The sequence below is a fragment of the Tachyglossus aculeatus genome, unplaced genomic scaffold (genome assembly GCF_015852505.1).
Source record: "Tachyglossus aculeatus isolate mTacAcu1 unplaced genomic scaffold, mTacAcu1.pri scaffold_82_arrow_ctg1, whole genome shotgun sequence".
In the NCBI taxonomy this organism is placed as follows: Eukaryota; Metazoa; Chordata; class Mammalia; order Monotremata; family Tachyglossidae; genus Tachyglossus; species Tachyglossus aculeatus.
Genome location: NW_024045094.1, coordinates 177,347 through 199,992, shown reverse-complemented (window position 1 = coordinate 199,992; position 22,646 = coordinate 177,347). Strand labels below are relative to the sequence as shown.

The 22,646-nt window shown below is 47.8% G+C and overlaps 2 protein-coding genes and 2 non-coding genes across 4 annotated transcripts; 1 reads left to right on the top strand and 3 right to left on the bottom strand.

Annotated features, from left to right (window-relative positions):
- Positions 1 to 1,944: 1,944 nt before the first annotated feature.
- LOC119924104 (olfactory receptor 14A16-like) lies at positions 1,945 to 4,710 on the bottom strand. Its single transcript, XM_038743154.1, has 3 exons — positions 3,820 to 4,710; positions 2,225 to 2,247; positions 1,945 to 2,008 (listed from the first exon to the last, which is right to left on the bottom strand). The coding sequence occupies exons 1-3, from the start codon at positions 4,708 to 4,710 to the stop codon at positions 1,945 to 1,947; spliced, it is 978 nt and encodes a 325-aa protein (XP_038599082.1).
- A 1,696-nt stretch (positions 4,711 to 6,406) lies between these two features.
- On the bottom strand, positions 6,407 to 6,544 carry LOC119924155. The gene has a single exon (XR_005449050.1). It is a non-coding gene; the product is annotated as a small nucleolar RNA SNORA7 (small nucleolar RNA).
- Positions 6,545 to 13,496: 6,952 nt separating this feature from the next.
- LOC119924103 (olfactory receptor 14A2-like) lies at positions 13,497 to 22,596 on the bottom strand (the record flags this gene model as incomplete). Its single annotated transcript, XM_038743153.1, has 2 exons — positions 13,497 to 13,523; positions 22,171 to 22,596. Coding segments are annotated over 2 exons (453 nt in total), but the record flags the coding sequence as incomplete, so codon positions are not given.
- TRNAK-UUU lies at positions 15,326 to 15,398 on the top strand. The gene has a single exon. It is a non-coding gene; the product is annotated as a tRNA-Lys (tRNA).
- Positions 22,597 to 22,646: the final 50 nt, after the last annotated feature.

Genomic DNA, 22,646 nt, shown 5'->3' with positions numbered 1-22,646 from the left:
GGGCGTTTGCCTACCTCAAGCCACTCTCAGTCTCCCCTTTCTAGACTGTGCGCCTGTTGTAGGGTAGGGATTGTCTCTGTTGATGAATTGTACTTTCCAAGTGCTCGGTACAGTGCTATGCACATAGTAAGCACTCAATAAATACGATTGAATGAATATGTGGCAGAGTGGGGATTAGAACCCAGGTCCTTCTGACTCCCAAGCCCTTGCTCTATCCATTAAGCCACACTGCTTCTCAATACAATTGGCACTCTCTACATAGTAAGAGCTGGGAGCTAGAATAGCATACGTAAGTGTGAAGGGTGACTATTGAGCTGAAAAAGTTGGGCTGTTCTGAGTTAAGCAAGGAAGACTTCCATGGATTGGGAAAGCAGAGACAGTGTCACTTAGACCTCAGCTTTGAGGCTTTCCATTACCTGTCTCCTTCTTATCTACCCCCTTTCTCTTCTTTCACAGCACCCCAGTTCATGCCTCGATTCCTCCCAAGCAAACCTAATAGAGATCAAGGAGACATCTTCACATCCTCATCATGAAGGACCACAACGACCTGCTCAGCCTCAGCAGCACCCATTGGAAAACTGTCCTTGCCAAGGTTTTCTCTTAGGGCCTGGAGGACAGCTCTATATCTTGAAAACTCTGTAGACAGTCCCTCTAATGGGGGACTGGGATTACAACGCTTAGAACAGTGCTCAGTGCTTAGAATAGTGCTTTGCACATAGGAAGCACTTAATAAATGCCATCATCATTATTATTATCAGCACAAGGAAATGGACACTTTACTTGAGAGAAGAAGGCAGGGGAATGTCCCCTTTAGGGTCCTTCCCAGTGCAGATTTCACCTCTTTATTCTTCAAGCTATAAATGAGAGGGTTCAGAGTCGGGGGCACCATGGCATAGAGCACAGACACCAAAAGATCCTGAACGGAGGGGGACTCTGCACAAAGTAAGCACTCAATAAATATGATTGATTGATATATGATACATAGGAACACAAATGCTGAGGATAAGAGCTGGAAAGCCATGGTATATACAAGTGCTAAGAGCAGTGTTGGATTGATAGGCCTGGGGTGTTGGCACTCAGTCAGGGAAGCTTTCTAGCAGAGGTGGAAAGAATAGAAATTCCTTATGTCTCCTCACTGATACTGGGAAACCCTGTTTCTTCCCTCTTGGCAGTCTCTCCCTTCCTGTTGGGAGATCCCAAGAGAAGCTGTTCCTTCCAGATCTAAAGACTGTCTGCAGATCATCTTCCTCTTTGCAAGTGTGCTGGGACACCCCTGAGCTCTGCCCCTATTAGGTGTGCTGCCACATCTCCCCAGGATGTAGGAGTAGAACCAGGCAGATACCCAGGTGTGGGTGTAGGTGGGTTAATAATAATAATAATAATAATAATAATAATAATAATAATAATAATAATGTATTTGTTAGGTGCTTACTATGTGTCAAGCTCTGTTCTAAGCACTGGGGTACATACGCGGTAATTGGGTTGTCCCACGTGGGGCTCACAGTCTTCACCCCCATTGAGAAGCAGTGTGGCTCGGTGGTAAGAGCACGGGCTTTGGAGTCAGAGGTCATGGGTTCAAATCCCGCCTCCACCAACTGTCAGCTGTGTGACTTTGGGCAGGTCACTTAACTTCTCTGGGCCTTGGTTACCTCATCTGTAAAATGGGGATTAAGACTGTGAGCCCCCCGTGGGGCAACCTGATCACCTTGTACCCTCCCCAGCGCTTAGAACAGTGCTTTGCACATAGTAAGTGCTTAATAAATGCCATTAATAACAATAATAATAATAAATGCCATCATTATTATTTTACAGATGAGGGAACTGAGGCACAGAGAAGTGAAGGGGATTGCTCAAGGTCACAAGGCAGACAAGTGTCGGAGTCAGAATTAGAACCCACATCCTCTGACTCCCAAGCCCGGGCTGTTGCCAGTAATCACGTTGCTTTCACAAGTACTGACTGAGACTAGCCCCTCGGATGGTGTCCCTGTGCCCGGGCCACTCGGTTGTCCTTTGGGGTAACAGGGAGCAGCAGTGACAGGCTCCCCGCACCCCCCACCCCACCCCCACAGCTTTCATACTCTGCTTGTTGATGGTTACATGAGCTTCTTCCTCTGTAATGACCCTAATCTACTAATTACAAACCAATTGTCTTCTGCTCTTAGAAGACAACGTGCCTGGACCCCTGCCGTTGTGTCAGTGCCTGGAGCCTTTTGGTGTGGCTCACCTGCTATCACAGGAAACAATATGCTGAAGGGCATTACAATTTAAGGGGGTGTTCAGCTAAGTGCAAACTGCCGCTTCAAGAAGCTATGGGTTTGGAAATGGAAGGGAGGTGGGGGTGGCTTGGTTTCCATTGCCAAATGTTGGTACTCAATAAGTGCTATTCACTGATTGATTAAAAAGCTTCTCGCCTTCTGCCCAATTTAACTCCTAAACCACTCCCTTCCTCAGTGAACCAGCGTGGCTCATTGGAAAGAACACGGGCTTTGGAGTTAGAGGTCATGAGTTCAAATCCCGACTCTGCCACTTGTCAACTGTGTGACTTTGGGCAAGTCACTTCACTTCTCTGGGCCTCAGCTACCTCATCTGTAAAAGGGGGATTAAGACTGTGAGCCCCACATGGGACAACCCACTCACCTTGTAACCTCCCCAGTGCTTAGAACAGTGCTTTGCACATAGTAAGTGCTTAATAAATGCCATCATTATCATTATTGTTATTACCATTATTAACCAGAGTGGACCCAGATGCACCTGACAAATTCTGGACACTGCTTTGTCAACCATTGTTCTCCTTCCCCCTTTATTTTTATTTAAATCAATAAAAAGACCTATAAAATCAATCAAAAATGAGAACCAGTGTGTCTACACCTTATAGGTATGACCAACATTTGAATCACTGGAGATGAAGAACTTGAGGAGGACCTCTCTCCACTCCAGTTCTTGGGTGCAGCGGGCTAGGAAGGAAGGGACAGCATGGCAACCTCAGCCCCTCTCTGATCTCCTATGGGCAGGGAGATGATCCCCAGAGAGTTCCCCATTCCCAAAGATGAAGCAGCCACAATTCCGTGGGGAACCCCTGGGGGATCAACTCAGGTGGGAGCTCGTGATCTGGCTGATGCCAAAAACCTCTGCCCGTGAGGGCCCTGAGGTCCTGTAGAGATAAATGCCCAGTCCCTAAAGCTGCAGCAATTTTGCTGCACCCCAGGGTTCCCATGGAAACAACAGCATCTGCATCCCAACATTACAACTGCTTCTAAAGTTACTGACAATCTACATCAACTATGTGGTTTCAGCTTCACCTCATATACCACTTTAGACAATCAGTTTCTCATCAATCCATAAATTGATCGACTTCATTTTCTGACCCATTCTGATTTTAAAGCTCAAGAGAGCAAGAGATTCCTTTGGTTCCATCCTAAGATCCTCCCCCAGGCTGAGTGGGGTGGGGCAGGGGACTGAGGCTTGGAGAATGGGATGATGGGATGGAGAAATTCCTGCCTTGAGGAAGAATTATATGGAAATGGCTCCTCCTATTGTGATGATTTACTCACCTGGGTTCTGGAAACTAGAGTTCCATCAGTGAATGTCTCTGTCTCCTCTCAAGATAAGACCTAGCCTTATCAACCAACCGACCTGACCTGGACAAATCCTGAATATCCCGACTTGTTGTTTGGGCCTCTGGGTCAGTGGTATATATCGTTATGTCTAAGGGCAATTCCCCTTTTAAGGGGTGGTAGGGGATTATTAGTACCTGGACACAGACATTTTGTCCCAGAATGGATACTGGGGGAATGTCCCTTTTAGGATCCTGCCCAGGGCAGCCTTCAGCTCCCTGTTCCTCAGGCTGTAGATAAGGGGGTTCACAGTGGGGGGCACCACGGTGTAGAACATGGAAACCAGCAGATCCAGAGCCGAGGGCGAGTCTGAAGGTGGTTTGAGATAGGCAAATATTCCAGTAAAGAGAAAAATGATGATGACAGTGAGATGGGGCAGGCAGGTGGAGAAGGCTTTGGTTCGGCCCTCGGAGGATGGCATCCTCAGCACAGCTGAGAAGATGAAGACATAGGAGAGGGTGATGTAAATTAAGCAGATGGTATCAAAGATGAACCCAGCAGCCACAGTCACATCAATGGCAATGTGGACTTCAGAGCAGGAGATCTTCAGCAGAGGGGGAACGTCACAGAAGAACTGCTGAATAGCATTGGACCCACAAAACGTCAGGGAGAAGGTGGAAGCTGAAAACAAGAGTCCAAACAGACCCCCATTGAGCCATGATGCTGCTAATATGCAAACACAGGCTGTTTTGTTCATGATGAGCTCATAGCGCAGCGGGGAGCAGATGGCGGCATAGCGGTCATAAGACATTGCAGTGAGGAGAAAAATCTCTGTAGCGGCAAACATGACCAGTAGGAAGAGCTGCGAGACACAACCCAGAAAAGAGATGGAGCTGTCACTGGTCAAGGAGCTGACGATGGATTTGGGTACCGTTGTAGAAATGTAGCAGAGGTCTATGAAGGACAAGTTCTTGAGAAAGAAGTACATAGGGGTGTGGAGACGCTGGTCGAGGGTGGTGACAGCAACGATGAGGAGATTCCCCAGAAGGGCCGCTAGGTAGACAAGGAGGAACAGCGTGGCATGGAGCAGCTGCAGCTCCCGGCTGTCAGAGAACCCCAGGAGGAGGAATTCACCCACCGTGGAGATGTTGGTCATTTCTGGGAGATGATGCTGACTCCCTGGAAAGGAAGAGGGGTACCTCAATTTAGAAACATTGGCATTCGCTCCAGGATGTAAGCTCCTTTTGGGCAGGTAACACTTCTACATATTATATTCATTCATTCAATTATATTTATTGAGCGCTTACTGTGTGCAGAGCACTGTACTAAGCACTTGGGAAGTACAAGTTGGCAACATATAGAGATGGTCCCTACCCAACAACGGGCTCCCAGTCTATGAGGGGGAGACAGACAACAAAACAAAACCTGTGGACAGGTGTCAAGTCATCAGAATAGAAGTAAAGCTAGATGCACATCATTAACAAAATAAATAGAATAGTAAATATGTACAAGTAAAATAAATAGAGTAATAAATCTGTACAAACATATATACAGGTGCTGTGGAGAGGGGAAGGAGGTAGGGCAGGGGGGATGGGGAGGGGGTGAGGAAAGAGGTTACCCTTTCAAGCACTTAGTACAGTGCTCTACACACTGTAAGTCATCAATAAATATGATTGATTCCCATTTTAATAAATAAAGCAGTTGTATTCATTGATCACCTAAAGAGTTCAATAGTTTACTGGGCGGTAGGTGTGATGACCAGAAATGGGCATCCTCACAGTAAGTGTTTGGGGGTCCTTCTTAAGCGCTTTCCGTGCTGGAGGGGGCTAACTGGAAATCGATGTCCTCACAACAACCATTGGGGGGGGGGGGGAGGGTCCTTCTTAAGTGCTTACTCTGCAGGAGGTGTGATAACCAGAAATGGGCATCCTCACAGTAACCGCTGGGGGGTCCCGAAGTGTTTACTGTGCAGGAGGTGTGATAACCAGTATTTGAGAAGCAGCATGGTTCAGTGGAAAGAACACGGGCTTTGGAGTCAGAGGTCATGGGTTCAAATCCCGACTCCACCAATTGTCAGCTGTGGGACTTTGGGCAAGTCACTTAACTTCTCTGGGCCTCAGTTACCTCATCTGGAAAATGGGGATTACAAACTGTGAGCCCCCCGTGGGACAACCTGATCACCTTGTAACCTCCCCAGCGCTTAGAACAGTGCTTTGCACATAGTAAGCGCTTAACAAATACCATCATTATTATTATATAGGGGCATGAACACATCAATCGATAGCTCAAGGGCATTTACTGAATACTCACTGTGTGCAGAGCACTGTACTAAGTGCTTGGGAGAGTTCAATCCAAGGGAGTTGACAGATATTTTCCTGCCCACCAGGAGGTAACAGTCTACTGGGCAGACTCTGCATACCATAAATGCTTAATAAATATGATGGATTGCTAGCATCGATGAAGTAATCAACACTAATTCCTTTTGGAGCTTTCCAGTGTTTAGAACAGTGCTTCACACATAGTGAGCGCTTAACAAATACTATCATCATTATTATCAAATCAATCTGTTGTATTTATTTGTCACCTGTAGTGTTCAATGGTATTAATATGTGCAGTGGTCTGGCACATCTTGACTTATGCTGTCAATTGGCCTCCGACCCACAGTGACTCCATGGACGCATCACTCCCAGAATGCCCCACCTCCATCTGCAAACGTTCTGGTAGTGGATCCATAGAATTTTCTTGGTAAAAATAGAGAAGTGGTTTACCATTGTCTTCTTCCACCGAGTAAACCTGATTCTCCACCCTCGACTTTCTCCCCTGCCACTGCTGCCCAGAACAGGTGCGTTTTGACATGCAGCAGATTGCCTTCCACTCGCTAGCCACTGCCCAAGCTAGGAATGGAATGGGTATCCCTCTGTTTGACGCTCCCTCCCTTGGCTGAGACCGGTAGAGTCCTGGAAACTCTCCAGGTGTGATCCTGAGAGGGGGCAGGGGTATGCACCAATCAGTTAATCAAACAATGGTATTTACTGAGAACTTAGGGCTCAGTCTTCATTCCCATTTTACAGACGCGGTATTTGAGGCACAGAGAAGCAAAGTGCCTTGCCCGACGTCACCCAGCAGTCAAGGGGCAGAGCCCGGATTAGAACCCAGGTCCCTGAACTCGTGGTTGGGTAGGGATTGTCCCTATCTGTTGCCGAATTGTACTTTCCAAGTACTCAGTGCAGTTCTCTGCAGATGGTGAGCGCTCAATAAATACGATTGAATGAATGAATTAGGAGCAGAGGCAGGATTCGAACCCAGGTCCCCTTACTACTACCACTACTCTTTGCCTCTCCCTGGGCCCAGACACCCTTTTTCCCTGGGAGGTGATGGGAGAAGATTCCCTTCTCCTCCTCCCCTCCAGACCCCCACCAGCCAAGGTTTGCTCACTGCCTCCCCTGCCCCACCTTGGATACACAAACAGCCGCTGACACAACAAATCTGACTGTGGTTCTCAGAGGAAAATGAAAGAGACTGAAGTCTGGTTGACTCCAATTAATTCCTTGCCACTAGCTTCAAGGCTTTTGACCGGTGTTCTCCTCCGTGTTTCCCTTCCCTCTTCATTCATTCATTCATTCAATCGTATTTATTGAGCGCTTACTGTGTGCAGAGCACTGTACTAAGCGCTTGGGAAGTACAAGTTGGCAACATATAGAGACGGTCCCTACCCAACAACGGGCTCACAGTCTAGAAGGGGGAGACAGACAACAAAACAGAACATATCAACAAAATAAAATAAATAGAATAAATATGCACAAATAAAATAAATAAATAGAATAATAAATCCGTACAAACATATATACATCTATACAGGTGCTGTGGGGAGGGGAAGGAGGTAAGGAGGGGGGGATGGGGAAGGAGAGGAGGGGGAGAGGAAGGAGGGGGCTCCGCTTCCCTCCTGACTCCGGCCCCGGGAGACTCCAGTTCCTGTGAGCGCATGCGCGCTCCGCTTCCCGCCTGACCAACTTCCCGCCAGCCCTTGGAGACAGATCTGCTCCCTGTGCCTCTCCAAGGACATTCCCTTCTCCAACACATGGCTCAGATCCTTCCTTCTGCCCAAATCTCCCTCTCCCTCCAAACTTGCCCAGATTAATGTTTCTTCTCCCCATGCCGTCAGCCACCTCTGCATTTACACGTTCACGACTGCTCATACCTCTTCCCTACGTATAGATTCACATTACTATGGAAGAGGTAATTAAGCTGTGCATTCACATTTTCATGCTTATTTCCCCCAGCTGTAAATTATTTTGCCTCAGTCTAGCCCAGCAGACTGGTGAGTCCAGGGGGGGAGGGAATGAATCTCTTACCTCCGTTCTGTTCACCTGACATTTCTGTATGGAGGAGTTGACGATAGTGCTCGTGGTCTAGAACCAATCACACTCTCTCATTCCCTCCCTGTCATTTCCCAACAGAAACATTTTCTGATGTCCAGGACCCACTTCTGGCTGATGTGACCACGGCATAATGCTGACGCTGTGTTGCAGGGCCCCAGCCAGCCGCTCAGACACACACACGCACACACACACCCCCTCACACACACACACACACAGACACTCACTTCAACTGACTGTGGTTACTTACACATAAATATACACAGTCACACAAACCCACACCTATTTTGCCACTCATTCATTCATTTAGCTATTTGCTAAAGCATCACTCCCTACCACTCAGAAACGTACCTGGAGAGTTTCCAGTACTCTACCAGTCTCGGCTACCAGACGGATGGTTAAGCAGAGGCATACCCGTCCCATTCCCAGCTTGGGCAGTGGCTAGCGGGTGGAAGGCAATCTCCTACAGGTGAAAACTCACCTGTGCTGAGCAGCAGTGTCATGGGAGAGAGTCGAGGAGGAGATTCAAGTTTACTGCAGGGAAGAAGGCAATGGTAAACCCTTTCTGTATCTTTACCAAGAAAACCCTATGGATAAACTACGAGAACATTTGCAGTTGCAGAATGGGGCATTCCTGGAGAGATGTGTCCATTTATTTGCTACGGGTCAGAGATGACACGAATGCATAAGAAAAGACAAAGAAGTGTTCAAACATCTCCCCTCCAAACCCTTCACTGGCACCATGTATCTTTTCACATGAAACGAAAATACCTCACAATTATCTTCAAGGGTTTCTGCCATGTGAGACTCACTCTTAATTCCCATTTTACAGATGCGGTATCTGAGACACAAAGAAGCAAAGTGACTTGTCTGACATCACACAGCAGACAAGGGGCAGAGCCAGGATAAGAAGCTAGGTCCCCGAGCCGGTTGTTGGGTAGGGACTGTCCCTATCTGTTGTCAAATTGTACTGTCCAAGCACTTACTACAGTGCTCTGCACACAGTAAGCGCTCAATCAATACGATTGAATGATTGAATGAATGAATGAATGGCAGAGACAGGATTAGAAGCCGGGTCCCCTTACTACTACCACTACACTTTGCCTCTCCCTGGGCCCAGACACACTTTTTCCCTGGAAGGTGATGGGAGAAGATTCCCTTCTCCTCCTCCCCTCCAGCCCTCCACCGGCCAAGGTTTGTTCACTGCCTCCCCTGCCCCACCTTGGATACACACACAGCCGCCGACACAACAAATCAGACTGTGCTTCTCAGAGGAAAATGAAACAGACTGAAGTCTGGTTGAATCCAATCAACTCTTTGCCACTAGCTTCAAGGCTTTTGACCGGTGTTCTCCTCCGTGTTTCCCTTTCTCTCTTTACCAACTACCCTCCAGCCCTTGGAAGTAGATCTCCCTTTTCCTCTCCTCCTCCTCCTCTCCCCATCCCCTCATCCTCCCCCTGCCCTATCCCTTTCCTCTCCCCACAGCACTTGTGTATGTTTGTACGTATTTATTACTCTATTTATTTGATTAATGATGTGTATATAGCTATAATTCTATTTATTCTGATGGTATTTTCACCTGTCTACTTGTTTTGTTTTTTTGTCTGTCTCTCCCTTCTAGACTGTGAGCCCGTATTTGGGTAGAGACCTTCTCCATATGTTGCTGATTTGTACTTCCCAAGCGCTTAGTACACTGCTCTGCACAAAGTAAGTGCTCAATGAATACGATTGAATGAATAAATGAATGAATGATAAAGGACATTCCCTTCTCCAACACATGGCTTAGATCCTTCTTTCTTCCCAAATCTCCCTCTCCCTTCAAATTTGCCGAGATTGATGCTTCTTCTCCCCATGCTGAATCAGGCCAGATACCACCTCTGCATGTACACATTCACAACTGCTCATTGCACTTCCCTACCTATAGATTCACATTACTAAGCACTTATTAAGCTGTGCATCCACCTTTCCATTCTTATTTCCCCCCAGCTGTAAATTCTTTTGGATCAGTTTAGTCCAGCAGACTCGTAAATCCAGGAGGGATGGGATTGAATCTCTTACCTCCACTGTGTTCACCCAACATTCCTGCATGGAGGAGTTGATGATAGTGCTCATGTTCTAGAACCAATCACACTCTCTCATTCCCTCCCTGTCACTTCTCACCAGAAACATTTTTTGATGTCCAGGACACACTCTTGGCTGAAGTGACCACAGCATAATGCTTACACTGTGCAGCGGGACACCAGCCAGACATGTTAGCTGGATGGGGGTGGATGAGGAAGGGGAGATGAGTGTTGGTTGGGGCCACTGCACTCTCAAATACTTACTCTCCTGAAAGCCCCACCTGCCCCACTGAGGATGTAGCCATGACCCAAAGTCCGGCACTGGCCCCATGTGTGAGCATTTCCCCTGAATGGCTCCATCTCTTGCATTCCCATCATGGTCTCTCCCTCCCCCTCCAACACCCCCCAGTCACACTCACTGGGGCAGCGTAAGGCTGTAGGGCTCTGACCTCTGCCGGGTTGGGATGGTCCTCTCCCTACTCCAGTTCTTGGGTGCAGCTGGCTATGAAGGAAGGGACAGCGTAGCACCCTCAGCCCCTCTCTTATCTCTTGTGGGCAGGGAGATGTTCTTCAGAGAGTCCCCCATCCCCAAAGATAAAGCAGCTACTGCTCTGTGAGGAACCCCTGGAGGATCAACTCAGGTGGGATCTCGTGTCCTGGCCGATGCCAAAATCCTCTGCCTGTGAGGTCCCTGAGGTCCTGTAGAGATAAAGGCCCAGTCCCTAAAGCTGCAGCAATGGTGCTGCACCCCAGGGTTCCCATGGAAACAACAGCATCTGCATCCCAACATCCCAACAGTTTCTAATGTTGCTGACAATCTACATCAACTGTGGGTGGTTTCAGCTTCATCTCATATACCACCTTAGACAATCAGCTTCTCATTCAGTCAGTCAATTGATAGTTTTCATTTTCTGACACCTCCCGATTTCAAAGCTTGAGAGAGCAAGAGATTCCTCTGAATCCATTCTCTGATCCTCCCCCAGTCTCAGTGGGGTGGGGCAGGGGACTGAGGTTTTGAAAATGGTATGATGGGAAGGAGAAATTCCTGGCTTGGGAAAGAATAAGATGGAAATGGCTTCTCCTGTTGTGATGATTTACTAACCTGGGTTCTGGAAACTAGAGTGCCAAACTGCTACCTTGCCTGTTCAGTTTCTCATCCTATCCCGACTGGATTACTGCACCAGTCTCCTCTCTAATCTCCCATCCTCCTGTCTCTTCCCACTTCAGTCTATACTTTACTCTGCTGTCCGGATTATCTTTGTACAGAAATGCTCAGGGCATGTCACTCCCCTCCTCAAAAATCTCCAGTGGCTACCTGTCAACCTACGAATCATGCAAAAACTCCTCACTCTCGGCTTCGAGGCTCTCCATCACCTCACCCCCTCCTACCTCACCTCCCTTCTTTCCTTCTACAGCCCAGCCAGCACCCTCTGCTCTTCTGCTAACCTCCTCACTGTGCCTCCTTCTCACCTGTCCCGCTGTCAACCCCTGGCTCACATCCTTCCCACGGCCTGGAATGCCCTCCCTCCACACATCTACCAAACTAGCTCTCTTCCTCCTTTCAAAGCCCTACTGAGAGCTCACGTCCTCCAGGAGGCCTTCCCAGACTGAGCCCCCTTTTTTCTCTTCTCCTCCCCATCCCCTCCCCCCTTTTGCCCAACCTCCTTCCCTTCCCCCCAGGAACTTGTACATATTTATACGGATTTATTACTCTATTTATTTTACTTGTACATATTTACTACTCTATTTTGTTAATGATGTGTGTATATAGCTATAATTCTATTTATTCTGACAGTTTTGACACTTGTCTACATGTTTTGTTTTGTTGTCTGTCTCCCCCTTCTAGACTGTGAGCCCGTTGTTGGGTAGGGACCATCTCTGTATGTTGCCGACTTGTACTCCCCAAGTGCTTAGTACAGTGCTCTGCACAGAGAAAGTGTTCAATAAATATGATTGAATGAATGGAGTTCCATCAGTGAATGTCTCTGTCTCTTTTCAGACACCATTATTATTATTATTTTTATTATTCGGTGTTAATTTCTGTGTCAAAGTCTGTGCCACGTGATGATAAATAATTCAATAGATCGATGGTATTTGTTGAGTGTTTACTGTGTGCATTACATTGTACTAAGTGCTTTGAAGAGTAAAATACATTGGAGTTGGTAGATACAATCCCTGCCCACAATGAGCTTACAGCCCAAAGATGAACTTACAATTCAAATGGACGTGATTCCTGTCCCACAGGGGCTCAGAGTGTAAGAGGAAGTAAGAGCCCGGGAATGGTAAGACACTAACGCCAGGTTACAAACAGGCCAGTGGCCGAGCTGGGATTAGAACTCGGGTCATGTGACACCCATTCACATGTCATTGAGCCATGAGGCCTCCTAGGGAATACATTGCCACTCATGACCTAGTCTTATCAGCTAACCTCCCAGACCTTGACAAATCCTGAATATCCAGACTTGTTCTTTGGGACTCTGGGTCACTGATATATTTGGATATGTCTAAGGGAAATTCCTCTTTGAAAGGGGTGGTAGGGGATTACCGGTACCTGGACACAGACATTTTGTCCCAGAACGAATGCTGGGGGAATATCCCCTTTAGGATCCTGCCCAGGGCAGCCTTCAGGTCCCTGTTCCTCAGGCTGTAGATAAGGGGGTTCACAGTGGGGGGCACCACGGTGTAGGACATGGAAACCAGCAGATCCAGAGCCGAGGGGGAATCTGAAGGTGGTTTGAGATAGGCAAATGCTCCGGTGAAGAGAAAAATGATGATGACAGTGAGATGGGGCAGGCAGGTGGAGAAGGCTTTGGCCCGGCCCTCAGAGGATGGCATCCTCTGCACGGCTGAGAAGATGCGGACATAGGAGAAGATGATGAAAAAGAAACAGATGCCATCTAAGACTATCACACTAACCACACTCACATCTATGGCAATGTGGTCCTCAGAGCAGGAGATCTTCAGCATAGGGGGGACATCACAGAAGAACTGCTGGACAACATTGGACCCACAAAAGTTCAGGGAGAAGGTAGAAGCTGTAAGCCAGACTCCAAACAGACCCCCATTGAGCCATGATGCTGCTACTAAGCGCACACAGGCTGTTTTGTTCATGATGAGCTCATAACGCAAGGGGGAGCAGATGGCGGCATAGCGATCATAAGACATTGCAGTGAGGACAAATAGCTCTGAAAAACCAAAGAAGATCAGTAGGAAGAGCTGCGAGACACAATCCAGAAAGGAGATGGAGCTGTCACTGGTCAGGGAGCTGACAATGGATTTGGGTACCGTTGTAGAAATGTAGCAGAGGTCAGTGAAGGACAGGTTTTTGAGAAAGAAGTACATGGGGGTGTGGAGACGCTGGTCGAGGGTGGTGACGGCAACAATGAGGAGATTCTCCAGAAGGGCCATTAGGTAGACAAGGAGGAACAGCGTGGCATGGAGCAGCTGCAGCTCCCGGATGTCAGAGAATCCCAGGAGGAGGAACTCAGTCACGATAGAGATGTTGGTCATTTCTGGGAGTTGACGTTGACTCCCTGCAAAGGAAGAGGGACACTTCAATTTAGAAATATTGGCATTCCCTCTGAACTGTAAGTTCCTTGAGGGCAGGGAACATGTCTACCAACCATATCAAATTGTACTCTCTCAAGCAGTTAATGCAGTGCACCACAGATGATAAATGCTTAATAAATATGATGGATTGATGGCATCGATGAAGGAATCAACACAACTTCCCTTTGGAGTAAATCAATCCGTTGTATTTATTTATCACCTATAATGTTACATAGTATTAATATGTGCAGGGGTCTGGCATGTCTTGTCTTATGCTGTCAATTCGTCTCTGACCCGTAGCGACTCCATGGACACATCTCTCCCAGAATGCCCCACCTCCATCTGCAAGCGTTCTGGTATTGGATTCATAGAGTTTTCTTGGTAAAAATAGAGAAGTGGTTTACCATTGCCTTCTTCCACCCAGTAAACCTGAGTCTCCACCCTCGACTCTCTCCCCTGCCACTGCTGCCCAGAACAGGTGCTTTTTGACTTGGAGCAGATTGCTTTCTTCTCGCTAGCCACTGCCCCAGCTAGGAATGGAATGGGTATGCCTCTGCTTGATTCTCCCTCCCTTGGCCGAGACTGGTAGGGTACTGGAAACTCTCCAGGTGTGATCCTGAGAGGGGGGTAGGGGTATTTACCCATCAATTAATCTAGCAGTGTTATTTACTGAGCACTTAGCCTTTGCCGAGCACTGTACTAAGCACTTGGGAGAGAACAATCCAAAAGAGTTGGTAGACAAAATCACTGCCAACCAGGAGCTTACAGTCTATAGGTTGATTATATGGTGCATAAAAAGGGGGCTTAGAGAAACGGCAACAGCAATAAAATATAGAATGTAATATGTGGCAAAGTGCATACTCACAAGGCTTGCGAGTTTATGTTGCACAACACTATACAGAATGTAACTAAACATAACTGACTGTGGTATACTTCATAATTTATAACTGTATGTTGTGCTTTATGGGAAGGTGGTGCTTAGACAGCTAGAGTCCTTCAAGGTTCTAGATTAGGGTGACAGATTTATAGCATGACAGAGAGATGGACGGGGAGGAAGATTTGCTTGAAGTCTACAGCGGCAATAAAGAAGTAACTGTGTCAAAGTACAGAGGCCAACTTGAGGAGACATCACTTGCCAGATTGCAATAGATGCATGCGGGCTGGATGACCTCATCAACAGCCAAGGTGGGACACGGGTACCATAGAGAACCATTGGACATCCAGTGTTAATACTGGAGACCAATTGATATGAGGGTGGTGGTATTGTTGTGGGTTTATTCTCTAGTAGTTCTGGAGAGTGTATCCATGGATGTGCCTTTCTTGATGTGTGACAACAATAAACCTGCTTTTGGGACCTTCTGAGTGCCTCCTTGTTGTGGTTTTGTGGCGTGACCACCAGAGCTAATGTTCATATGATCCTTTCCCTTATGGTGCTTCCATTCTATTGTGGCGGGGCCTAGTGGAAAGATCCCAGGCCCGGGAGTCAGAGGATTTGATGTGTAATCCTGGCTCTGCCACGTTCCTGCTGTGTCACCTTAGGCATATAACTTTGCTCTACCTCAGTTCCCTCATCTGTAAAATGGGGATTCAATACTTCTCCTTTCAACTTAGACCCTGAGCCCCACGGGAGATGGACACTGTGTCTGACTCGATTATCGTGCGCTGAACCCAGCCCTCAATATTTTGATCAGTCTGTTGTAATATCTTTATAAATACCACAATTAGCATTATGAGTGGAGATGGCAGAAACTAAAATAAATTACAGATAGGAGAAGGCCAGAGAGGAGCCCAGATAGCTCAGTTGGTAGAGCATCAGACTTTTAATCTGAGGGTCCAGGGTTCAAGTCCCTGTTTGGGTGGATAAGCTTTTCATCTGTCAAATGGGATTGAGACTTTGAGCCCCACGTGGGTCAGGGAATGTGTCAAATCTGATTTGCTTGTATCCACCCCAGCGCTTCGTACGTTGCCTGGTACTTAGGAAATACCATAATTATTCATTATTGTTAAAGGTGTGGTATTTGTTAAACATTTACTCCGTACCATGCACTGTACTAAGTGCCAGGGTAGAGAAACTTTTTCTTGGTCAGATACAGTCCCTGTCCCACACTTGGGCTCAGAGTCTAAGACTGAGGGAGATCAGGGATTGCGTTCCCGTTTTCCAGATGAGGTAGCTGAGGCCCAGAGAAGTGAAGATTGCATTCCCGTTTTGCAGATGAGGTAACCGAGGCCCAGAGAAGTGAAGTGACTGGCCCAAAGTCACATGGCTAGCAAGTGTGGCTCAGTGGAAAGAGCACGGGCTTGGGAGTCAGAGGTCATGGGTTCTAATCCCAGCTCTGCCACTTACCAGCTGAGTGACTTCGGGCCAGTCACTTCACTTCTCTGTGCCTCAGTTCCCTCATCTGTAAAAGGGAATTAAGACTATGAGCCCCATGTGGGGCAATCTGATTACCTTGTATTCCCCCCCAGCGCTTAGAACAGTGCCTGGCACATAGTAAGCACTTAACAAATGTCATTATTATTATTATTATTATTATTATTATCAAGAGATGCACATGATGGCTATGAATTGCTCTCAATGATTTCATAATAGACAAAAAAAAACCCCATATGTAAACACACTTATCATGGAGATATATGCAACCACACACACACAGCCACTCTGGCGCACACACACACTCTCTCTCACACACACACACACACACACACACACACACGCTTCAACTGCCTGCGGTTACTTACACATAAGCGCACACAGCCACACAAACCCATAAATATTTAGCCACTCATTTACTCATTTAACTATTTGCTAAAGCATCACTCCCCCGACTCAGAATCGTACTTGGAGAGTTTCCAGTACTCTACTAGTTTTGGCTATGGGAGAGAGAGTCAAGCAAAGGTATAGCCATTCCATTCCTAGCTTGCACAGTGGCTAGTGAGTGGAAAGCAATCTGCTACAAGTCAAAACTCACCTGGGCTGGGCAGCAGCAACAAGGGAGAGAGTCGAGGGTGGAGACTCAGGTTTACTGCAGGGAAGAAGGCAATGGTATACCACTTCTGTATTGTGTTTTTACCAAGAAAACTCTACGGATAAACTTGAAGATGGAGAATGGGGTGTTCTGGGAGAGATGTGCCCATTGATAGGTCGGAGACGACTTGACAGCATAAGACAAGACAAAGCATCGCTGAGACAGCATCTCTCCTCTCCTCCAAACCCTTCACTTGCACCATGTATCTTTTCACATGAAATAAAAACACCTCACAATCAGCTCCCAGGCTTTCTACCATGTGAGACACCAGCCCCCCCACCCATCCCCCCAGCCCCTGTCCATCTCCTCTATTCAGTTCCTCTTCATTGTTCCCAAGCCAACCTGCAAGCTGTAACTCACTCTTGATTCTCCCATCTCCATCCCTTGACTTACTGTTTCTCTGGCCTGGGCCAGGAACTCTTTTTCTTATGGTATATGGTAAGAGTTTAATAGTAATAACAATAATGATGGCATTTATTAAGCACTTACTATGTGCAAAGCATTGTTCTAAGCGCTGGGGAGGTTACAAGGGGATCAAGTTGTCCCACGGGGGGCTCACAGTCTTCATCCCCATTTTCCAGATGAGGTAACTGAGGCCCAGAGAAGTGAAGTGACTTGCCCAAAGTCCCACGGCTGACAATTGGCGGAGCCGAGATTTGAACCCATGACCTCTGACTCCAAAGCCCGGGCTCTTTCCACTGAGCTACGCTGCTTCTCTAACTATGCTTACTATGTACCAGGCACTGTACTAGCCACTGGGGTGGAGACAAGCTAATCAGGTTGGAAACAGTCCATGTTCCACATAATAATAATAATGATAATAATGATGGTATTTGTTAAGCACTTACTATGTGCAAAACACGGTTCTAAGCGCAGGGGTTGATACAAGGTAATCAGGTTGTCCCACGTGGGGCTCACCGTCTCAATCCCCATTTTTCAGATGAGGTAACTGAGGCACAGAGAAGTTAAGTGACTTGCCCTAAGTCACACAGCTGATAAGTGGCAGAACCGGGATTAGAACCCACAACCTCTGACTCCCAAGCCTGGGCTCTTTCCACTGAGTGACGCTGCTTCTCTTCCGCAACTGCAGTGAAATTCTCTCCTACCGGACACTGCGAATGACATCATTCTGTGACACACGTGATGTGTGGAACTTTGAAAGGGGCAGGGGTTGTCTTTCCGACCCAACATGAGTTGGGGGGTGGGGGGCAGTGGCGACAGGATCTCCCAAGTATCATTCATTCAATCGTATTTATTGAGCGCTTACTGTGTGCAAAGCACTGTACCGAGCACTTGGGAGAGTACAATATAGCACCAGACAGACACATTCCCTGCCCACAACAAGCTAGCAGTCTAGAGGGTCAAAACCAAATTTTCCAAGCAAATACAAAAACATCATTTGACCAAAATACTCACTTCCGTACCTCGCTGATATGACAGAATTTACAGTAATGTTCTTACTGTGTCACAGCAGGAGCCAATTTGGTGTCAGGGTAGAGACAGCGCTTATGTCCATATCTGTAATTTATTATGTCTATTCATGTCTGACTCCCCCTCTAGACTGTCAGCTTGTTGTGGGCAGGGAAATTGCCTGGTTATTGTTTTACTGTTCTCTCCCAAGCGCTTAGTACAGTGCTCTGTACGCTGTAACTGCTCAATAAATGACTGAATGTACAAAGGGTAAGGATACTCTCAACCAGGCCTCTGCCCCATGGGCGGGGGAAGTTGGAGAGACAATAGGATCTCTAATCTGGTGACCTGGCTAATACTACAGGGATTAATCAAGAGTTCATAGTTCCAACAGATGGTCTTTCTGTCTGTTTATTTTTATGGTATTTTTGAAGGCACTGTACAAAGCACCGGGGTAGATACAAGCTCATCAGGTTGGCATAGCCCCTGTCCCATCTCCCCCCGCCCCCTCCCCCCACCATCTCAGAATCACAATCTTAATTCCCATTTTCCAGATGAGGTAACTGAGGCCAAGAGAAGTGAAGGGACTTGCCCAAGGTCTCCAAGCAGACAAGTGGTGGGGATGGGATTAGAACCCCAGCCCGTGTTCTGGCCACACTGTTTCTCTGGGCTTCATGTGGCTCATCTCAAAGGTATTTATTGAGTGCTTATTGTGGGCAAAACACTGTTCTAAGTGTCTGGGAGAGAACAAAACAACGGAATCGGTAGATGCGTTCCCTGCCCACAACGAGGTTAGAGTCTAAGGGGGGAGTTCGGTCTACAGTTTCCTGCAAACTCACTCCAGCAGATAGCTTGCCCCCATTGTCCAGATGAGGAAACTGCTACCTAGAGTAGTGAAGTGACTATTTAACTGGGAAACAGCGTGGCCTGGTAGGTAGAACCCAGGCCTGGGATGATGATGATGATGATGGCATTTATTAAGCGCTTACTATGTGTAAAGCACTGTTCTAAGCTCTGGGGAGGTCACAAGGTGATCGGGTTGTCCCACAGGGGGCTCACAGCCTTAATCCCCACTTTACAGATGAGGCAACTGAGGCACAGAGAAGTTAAGTGACTTGCCCAAAGTCACACAGCTGACAACTGGTGGAGCCAAGATTTGAACCCCTGACCTCCAACTCCAAAGCCCGTGCTCTTTCCACTGAGCCACGCTGCTTCTCAGGAGCATCTGGGCTGTATTCCCGGCTCCACCACTTGCCTGCCGTGAGATCTTGGGAAAGGCCCTTCACTTCTCTGTGCTTCAGTTCCCTCATCTGGAAAATGGGGATGAAGACTGTAAGACCCATGTGGGACAAAGACTGTGTCCAACCTGCCATCCTCGTAACCACCCCAGAACTCAGTACAGTGCTTGGCACATAGTAAGCCCATAACAGATACCATTATCATTATTATTATTATTATTATTATTATTATTATTATTATTATTATTATTATTATTATGAGAAGGCATGGCCTAGTGGGAAGTTCACGGGCTTGGGTGTCAGAGGACATGGATTCTAACCCCAACTCTGCCACTTGTCTGCTTTTTGACCTTGGGCAAGTCACTACCTCATCTGCAAAATGGGGATGAAGACTGTGAGTCCCATGTGGGACAATCTGATGACCTTGCATGATAATAATAATAATAATAATAATTATTATTATTATTATCATTATTCCCATTCCCCCTTCTAGACTGTGAGCCCACTGTTGGGTAGGGACCATCTCTATATGCTGCCAACTTGTACTTCCCAAGCGCTTAGTACAGTGCTCTGCACACAGTAAGCGCTCAATAAATACGATTGAATGAATGAATGAATGAATGAATGAATAATAATAATGATGGTATTTGTTAAGTGCTTGCTATGTGCCAAGCACTGTTCTAAGGGCTGGGATGGATACAAGGTGATCAGGTTGTCCCACGTGGGGCTCACACTCTTAATCCCCATTTTACAGATGAGGGAACTAAGCCCCAGAGAAGTGAAATGATCCACTCAAGGTCACCCAGCAGACAATTGGCAGAGCCAAGATAAGAGCCCAGGTCCTTCTGATTCCCAGGCCTGTGCTGTATTCACTAGGCCACACTGCTCCTCTAGTCTACAAAGACTACCACAGTCTAAGCGGTTGGGAGAGCGAGTGTCTTCTCCCCATTTTACAGATGAGGAAAGTGAAGCCCAGAAAGATCAACATCCCCCACGGCAGGCGAGTGGCGGAGCCGGGATCAGAACCTGGGTCTCCTGACTCCCAGCCCGCCACTCTCTCCGCTAGGCCACTCTGCCTCCCTATGGAGCCCACGGAGGAGTCTGACATTTAGACAGCAGAGAGTCCGATGGGGATTCGGCCCATTTGAGGCCGTGGGAGACTCCTGCCCAAACCTAAGGGCTTTGGTCTCTCTCCCCCTCTAGCCTGGAACCTAGTTATTGTCAAGGAATCGGTCCCCTAATTCTGTCGTAGTGAACTCTCCCAAGAGCTTAGGACAATGCTCCGCACGTACCGAGCGCCCTGCCCAATAGCACGTACTAAGTGCCCAGTCCCCACGGCACTTATATACTTACCTGTAATTTATTTATATTGATGTCTGTCTGCTCACAGCTCTTCCGTACCGATAGAGTCACATGACTATGTAAGCACTTATTAAGCTGTGCATCCACCTTTCCATTCTTATTTCCTCCTAGCTGTAAATTCTTTGGGATCAGTCTAGCCCAGCAGACTGGTAAATCCAGGAGGGAAGGAATGAATCTCTTACCTCCATTGCGTTCACCCGACATTCCTGCACTGAGGAGCTGATGATAGTGCTGTTGGTCTAAAACCGATCACACTCTCTCATTCCCTCCCTGTCATTTCCCACCAGAAACATTTTCTGACGTCCAGGACCCACTCCTGGCCAAAGTGCCGACCCTGTGCTGAAGGGCCCCAGCCAGGCAAGCGGCTTCCATTTTAGCTGGATGGAGGTGGATGAGGAAAGGGAGATGAGTGATGGCTGGGGCCACTGCACTGTCAAAAACCTACCCTCCTGAAAACCCATCTGCCCCTCTGGGGATGTAGCCCTGCCCCAAAGTCCGACACTGGGCCCATGTGTGAGCATTACACCTGAATGGCTCCGTCTCTTGCATCCCCATCATGATCTTTGCCTCCTCCTCCTCCACCCCCCAGGTCACAATCACTGGGGCAGCGTAGGGCTGGAGGGCTCTGACCTCTGCTGGGTTGGGATGGACCTCTCTCCACTCCAGTTCTTGGGTGCAGCTGGCTAGGAAGGAAGGGACAGCATGGCAACCTCAGCCCCTCTCTGATCTTCTATGGGCAGGGAGATGACCTCCAGAGAGTCCCCCATTCCCAAAGAGGAAGCAGCCACTGTTGCATGTGGAGCCCCTGGAGGATCAACTCAGGTGGGACCTCTGGATCTGGCCGATGCCAAAAATCTCGGCCTGTGAGGTCCCTGAGGTCTTGTAGAGATAAAGGCCCAGTCCCTAAAGCTAGAGCAATGGTGCTGTACCCCAGGGTTCCCATGGAAACAACAGCATCTGCCTCCCAACATCACAACTACTTCTAAAGTTACTGACAATCTACATCAACTGCGTGGTTTCAGCTTCATCTCCTAAACCACTTTAGACAATCAGCTTCTCATTCAACCCGTAAATTGATCGATTTCATTTGCTGACATGTTCTGATTTCAAAGCTCGAGAGAGCAAGAGATTCCTCTGACTCTATCCTCTGACCCTCCCCCAGGGTGAGTTGGGTGGGGCGGGGACTGAGATTTTGAGAATGGGGTGATGGGAAAGAGAAATTCCTGGCTTGAGGAAGAATTATTTGGAAATGGCTCCTCCTGGTGTGATGATTTACTCAACTGGGTTCTGGAAACTAGAGTTTCATCAGTGAATGCCCCTGTCGCCTCTCAAGATAAGACCTAGTCCTATCACCCAACCTCCCTGACCTGGACAAACCCTGAATATCCCAACTTGCTGTTTGGGCCTCTGGGTCAGTGGTATATATCGTTATGTCACAGGGCAATTCCTTTTCTAAGGGGTGGTAGGGGATTATTGGTACATGGACACAGACATTTTGTCCCAGAATGGATGTGGAGGAATGTCCCCTTTAGGATCCTGCCCAGGGCATCCTGCAGGTCCCTGTTCCTCAGGCTGTAGATAAGGGGGTTCACAGTGGGGGGCACCACAGTGTAGTACATGGAAACCAGCAGATCTAGAGTCGAGGGTGAGTCTGCAGGTGGTTTGAGATAGGCAAATGCTGCGGTAAAGATAAACATGATGATGACAGTGAGATGGGGCAGGCAGGTGGAGAAGGCTTTGGTTCGGCCCTCGGAGGATGGCATCCTCAGCACGGCTGAGAAGATGCGGACGTAGGAGAGGGTGATGTAAATGAAGCAGACTGCAGACGAGAAGAACCCAGTAGCCACACTCACATCAATGGCAATGTGGACCTCAGAGCAGGAGATCTTCAGCAGAGGGGGGACGTCACAGAAGAACTGCTCGACAGCATTGGATCCACAAAAGGTGAGGGAGAAGGTAGAAGCTGAAAGCAAGACTCCAAGCAGACCCCCACTGAGCCATGACGCTGCTAGTATGCACACACAGGCTGTTTCATTCATGATGAGCTCATAGCGCAGCGGGTTGCAGATGG

What these genes read in the sequence shown, in the direction of transcription:
- LOC119924104 (XM_038743154.1), bottom strand. Translation starts at nt 4,710, where the DNA reads ATGACCAACATCTCCACGGTGGGTGAATTCCTCCTCCTGGGGTTCTCT. An exon ending in GGAACAGGGAGCTGAAGGCT is followed by an intron (nt 2,248 to 3,819) that starts GCCCTGGGCAGG and finishes AATGCCCTTCAG; the next exon opens with CATATTGTTTCCTGTGATAG. An exon ending in ATTGTTTCCTGTGATAGCAG is followed by an intron (nt 2,009 to 2,224) that starts GTGAGCCACACC and finishes GTTACCCCAAAG; the next exon opens with GACAACCGAGTGGCCCGGGC.